Here is a 5156-nt window from a genome sequence, read left to right on the forward strand (position 1 = left end):
CGTGATTTACTGCCGCTACAGGCTATGGACATACATGTATGTGGGCCCAGATATCTTACATCTCCTGTACCATTGTTAGAAAATGACAAAAATAATGTTTCAGTCACAGGTTCAGGATACTTTTTTGGGTACAAAGTGCTTGCCCCATATTTACTGGACAGTACCTATCGAATGAGGCTTGTAGCCTGTAGCGTCAGTAAATCACGTACAAAAAACACCCTTTTTCGACTTTTGGTGGAAGTTCCACAGCCAATAAACAATATTAAAATTAAACGACTGCGATTTTCGACTATTGGGGCCAAGGGCAATCTGGGCATGTAAACAAAGCGTCGCTAATAGCTCCGACGGAGCCTGGTTCACTTTCAAAAAAAATCCCTCTTACTGAATTTGCTATTGATTTCCCAAAACTGGACGCGAAAAGATGACATAAAAGCAATAATAGAAATTGAATATCTACTTTAAAATAAATCCTAGATTAAAAATCTAATTTAGCTATTTTATCATGTCAATTTATCAAATACAATTAAAAATCTAACGAAACAAAAGTAAGTACCAACATAAACTTCAAATTTTTCGCGCGTCAAAATATGACAGTGGTCCTTAACGCATGAAATGAAAAAAACGTTGACGTACATCTCGATCATTATTCCCCGTAGAGTGTGTGTGCAGTTTGTATGGAGGTTATTTATGTCTGTCTGTCTGTCGGTTCTCTAACTTGAGTAAAACACATCCGATTTCTAAAATTCTTTTTTTCCGGTTTGGTAATGTCAAAAGACAGGCTAAGTTCGAAGATGAGTGACTTTGGATCGACCCCTCCCGAGCTGTGGCCCAATAAGTGCTTTATGGTTTTTCGAAGATATCTCCGGACATTCAAACGTTACACTTGTAAGTGATACGTCAAATAAAAGGTATTTACAAACGATCGACAAAAAAAAAAGTTTATGGAAATCGGATGACCGACTCGTGAGTTAGACCCCTTGGTGTGAAGCAGGCACAGGGCGGCAAGCAGTTTTTGCTTGTAGGTCGGCCACATTTGAACATATTTCGTCTGTTTTAGCTTTATTAGATAGGTAATGACCATACCAATCAGGGAAAAAAAAGTTTTTGAAATTATGTTCTCCGGAGCGTGTGCTAGGTCTCTTGGAGTAAGCTCTTATCTGGCTACTCGGCCGTACAGTGAACGTGGAGTATTTTGTCAATATCTCGAGTAAATTTTGACCGAATTTCATGATTTTTTATTGTTTGAAAGGTATTAACGAATGTAGCGTTCGGAAAACTCAGGCTAATTTTCAAAAGCAAAATGAACAATAGTCTGAAACGTAAAGTGTTCGATACGTGTGTCCTTCCTGTGCTCACATATGGAGCGGAAACGTTAACGTTAACAAAAGCTTCCGAAAATAAATTAAGAGTGGCACAAAGAGCTATGGAACGAAGTATGCTTGGAATTACGCTCAGAGATAGAATGACAAATCAATGGATTCGACAGCAAACAAAAGTCGTTGATGTCATGGAAAGAATAGCATCTTTAAAGTGGAGCTGGGCGTGACATATTGCAAGAAGGACGGACGAACGTTGGACCAAAAAGATCATGAACTGGAGACCACCTAAAACACGACCTAGAGGTAGACCACCAGAGAGATGGAGTAATGGTATAAAGAGAATTGCAGGCGCAAATTGGCAACAAGTGGCAACTAATCGTTTGGAATGGAAAAGAATTGGGGAGGCCTACGTCCAGCAGTGGACAGAAACAGGCTGAAAAAGAAGAAGAAGAACGAATGTAAAGCGTCGGTGCTATTTCCGGTCTCCTAACAAAATGGCAAAACGGCGGCCATATTGGATTTTATTAAAAGTTATATATCTTGGGAAAAATGGTACTTAGAGAGTTTCTGTTAACATGTAAATAATTTTTTATGTGTGTGGCGTTTCAGGGATTCCATGTATGGACATCTATATATATCTATATTCACCTATATTGAGCTATATACAGGCATATAGAGCTATATAATAGCATATTCATCTGTGAAATGTTTATTTATAGTGAAATATAGGTAAATATAGCGGTATAGAGCTGTTTAAATAGGAATTTATGAAAGTTGACTTCGTACGGGGCTGTCTATATTGCCTCCGGCAATTTATTTGTATATGCTAACAAGGCAAAGAAAGATAATGTAAGTGATTTTAAAGGGCGAATAGCTTTTCAGTAGAGAATGAAGTAAAAGAAATGAAGAGTTTCACAGTAAAGGCTTTTGATACGAATAGGTGTTTCGTACGGGTCGGCGTTAGCTATGTTCTTTGTTGACTATCGATTTTAGAACTTTCCAAATTTGTCTTTGGTCATCATGTGCCCGGTCGAGCCTTCGTTGGTTGTATTGGAATTTTTTTGTTTGGATTGTAGTTTTGTATGTCTTACGAAAAGCTCTGAAATTCTGCCATAATGTTGCTGCATGAGCCATGTTGGGTGGATATTGTGCAAGTTTGTACAGCCGATTCTTTTCTTGTCGCATGTTTTCCAGCTCTTGATCAAAGAAATCTCGATGTGGATTAATATCCTTCATTTTCTTGAATTGGGTTGTACTATTATGCATGTTATGTAGAAACCAGTTTGTTTTTTCAGTTACTGTCTTATTTTCAACATCGTCCCATGTGTCTTTCCATGTTTCAATTGATCGCCAAAGTGTTGCACAGTCGTAATTGTCCCAAATGGTAGCTTACGAGTTTTTAAGTAATATTGGTCTTTGTTACCATATAATACGATTTCCAGCATTCGATGATCACTAATTTGATCTTCTTCTAAAACATTGCACTTGAGTCATCGAATTTCCTTCAACTCTGGTCGGTTTATTAGTCAACTGTTTAAGTCCACTATGATCGGTAAAGTTTTGTAACCGCCTAGCGTACTATCATGTTTTAGCATGTATGGAAAAGTTAAAATGTTCGCCTATATATAGTTGGTTGTTCTTTTTTCTTTTTTAGGTAAGTCGAACTAGCGTCACTAGCGATCGCTTCGGTTTATGATTTTGCGGATTTCATTTATTTTTATAAAAAAGAAACCTTTAACAAATGATCCGCTACTGGATCTGGAGCTATGCATACAATTCTAAGGATTTTGCGGATTGTCTTTTGGATTTTTCTTTCGTAGAACTTTGAAGGATTTTTCTGATTATTTCTTTTGACTGACAAAGGATTATCTACGAACATTTGCCCCTTGATTGCACACCACTTAGAATTGTCTCCACATCTATCTCGGTACAACGGATTTTCGATACTTTATTATAGACCCAGCTGCTCTTCTATTTTAAGTTTGGTTGAGCGAAATCCCTTGCATTGTATCTGACTCTGAAATGATTTGAATTGATGAACCACTTTAAGCCAGACGATCGATATTTCGAACTCACAGAATAAAAGACAAATGGCAATGCTAAGATGATTCCAGCTATAACATCCCAGACATGATGGTAGTGCTCGGTAATTCTAGAAACGCTAGAAACTACAATCCAAATGCTACATACGAAATGAACAGCAGTCAGAGTGACGCGAAATTTTGCAAATCTGGCTTCCAAATAGCGCATAAAGAAAACTGTAATGTATACAGAGGCCATTGCGTGACCACTTGGAAAACTTCGTCTAATTTCGAATAGAAGAAGTTCAGTTGTAACGGGATTCGTACATTCGTAGTCAGAGTCTATAAATTGTCCCACGGTACAGTTGACTGCCAGATCCGGTTGACAAAGTTGTAGAAACATTGGTCGTAGTCCTCCAACTAAGTTCTTTAACAATATGAGGAAAATATTTAGAATCATTAATGTGGTGTAGTAATATACGATCCATTGTAGACATCTGACAGTAGTGCGCAAAAGTCTCTTTTTCAGATCAGTTCGGCCGTTTAAAGACTCAAGCGTCAATTCAATGACCCAAATCTGAAATTTGATTTTTTGAGACCAACAGCTCGTGTTGGGAACGCTGAACTATTATTTACCAACACTGAACACACATACGCACTTATGTTCAACCATTCTTGTGGAATAGACGCCGTTTTATAGGGATACGACAACGAAGGATCTCCACAAAAGAAGCCGATTTTCGTGTGCGGAATTATCCAATCTCCCATTCGCCAAAACACAAAAACTAAACGAAAACAAAAGTTAATGCAGGGAATGCATTATGTTTCACCGGAAAACTAACTAACTATCAGCACTGAGGCCTCCAACGCAAAATAAGCAATTCTTTGCACATTCATATTTGCTTACGATACGATTAATAAAAGTATCAGGCGATTAACGAATCGACATAACCATTCAGACTGACGACAATAAAATTGTCAATTTCGATTAGACAAGTCATCAAATTGGTCTTTTTGCTTTGCAGCTTCTTTTGTAGTGTTGTATTTGAGGTTGTTAAAGCTCTAAGCCAATTTGACATAAAAGGTGAGGACGACGAATTATGGTTTGCTGTTTCTTTTTAAACGAAATAGGATTAGTTCTCTCACTCTCATGGCAATGCTACATGAATGGTTTTTTGTTGTTGGCTTTTTATACCTACTCCGTTGAGATAATCATTTGAGGAATTTCAATCTTTATTAGCTGAAAGAAGTCTTTAAACTAGATAAGATATGACATTATTCACTGTTTTAGCACTGTATGTCAGTGTCAATTGTTGGATAAGGAAATGGTTGTGTGAAGATAGGCATAATTCAGAGAATTTTATTATCAATTTAGTGATTTTAGTGATCAATTAAAATAGACATCCTGAAAAATCACGAAATCACTTCAAACCATTTTTAAATGGAATTTGATGTAAAAATAAACATCATTCACCATTATACACGTGATGACGCAACTGATTAACTTAATTGAGCGAAGCACTATTCATACCTGAATAATCCGAATAAAATAGTTTCGAAAACTGGTGCAGGTCGTTCAAGAACACTTTAGGCTATACCAATTAGAGATGAGCGGGTAGCCCGAAATGTCGGGCTGCTTGTGCCCGAGCCCGCGGGTGCGGGTACGGGTATTTTCTAAATAATTTGACAACAGGCGCCTAACAAAGGCTAGACAACTTGCAGATTATGCAGCATCTCAGAAGTATAAACATTATTCAGAATTTTTGCCTTCTAACAATTACATTCTATTAGCCTTCTATTGAAACTATGGACCCGT

General features: G+C 37.4%; 1 protein-coding gene across 1 annotated transcript; it reads right to left on the reverse strand.

The window, feature by feature from the left end:
* Window positions 1-3012: 3012 nt before the first annotated feature.
* Window positions 3013-4296, reverse strand: LOC119083391 (putative phosphatidate phosphatase). The gene is made up of 4 exons (XM_037193107.1): window positions 4183-4296; window positions 3977-4125; window positions 3396-3917; window positions 3013-3336 (listed from the first exon to the last, which is right to left on the reverse strand). The coding sequence occupies exons 1-4, from the start codon at window positions 4235-4237 to the stop codon at window positions 3271-3273; spliced, it is 792 nt and encodes a 263-aa protein (XP_037049002.1). The 5' UTR covers window positions 4238-4296; the 3' UTR covers window positions 3013-3270.
* Window positions 4297-5156: the final 860 nt, after the last annotated feature.

This window comes from Bradysia coprophila, unplaced genomic scaffold (assembly GCF_014529535.1).
Source record: "Bradysia coprophila strain Holo2 unplaced genomic scaffold, BU_Bcop_v1 contig_600, whole genome shotgun sequence".
Classification (NCBI taxonomy): domain Eukaryota; kingdom Metazoa; phylum Arthropoda; class Insecta; order Diptera; family Sciaridae; genus Bradysia; species Bradysia coprophila.

Bases quoted from the DNA above. Each gene is read 5' to 3' on its own strand.
- LOC119083391 (XM_037193107.1), bottom strand. From the start codon at position 4,237: ATGAATGTGCAAAGAATTGCTTATTTTGCGTTGGAGGCCTCAGTGCTG. The intron at 4,126-4,182 runs GTTAGTTTTCCG...GTTTTCGTTTAG, and splicing joins GGCCTCAGTGCTGATAGTTA to TTTTTGTGTTTTGGCGAATG. The intron at 3,918-3,976 runs GTAAATAATAGT...ATCAAATTTCAG, and splicing joins CGTATGTGTGTTCAGTGTTG to ATTTGGGTCATTGAATTGAC.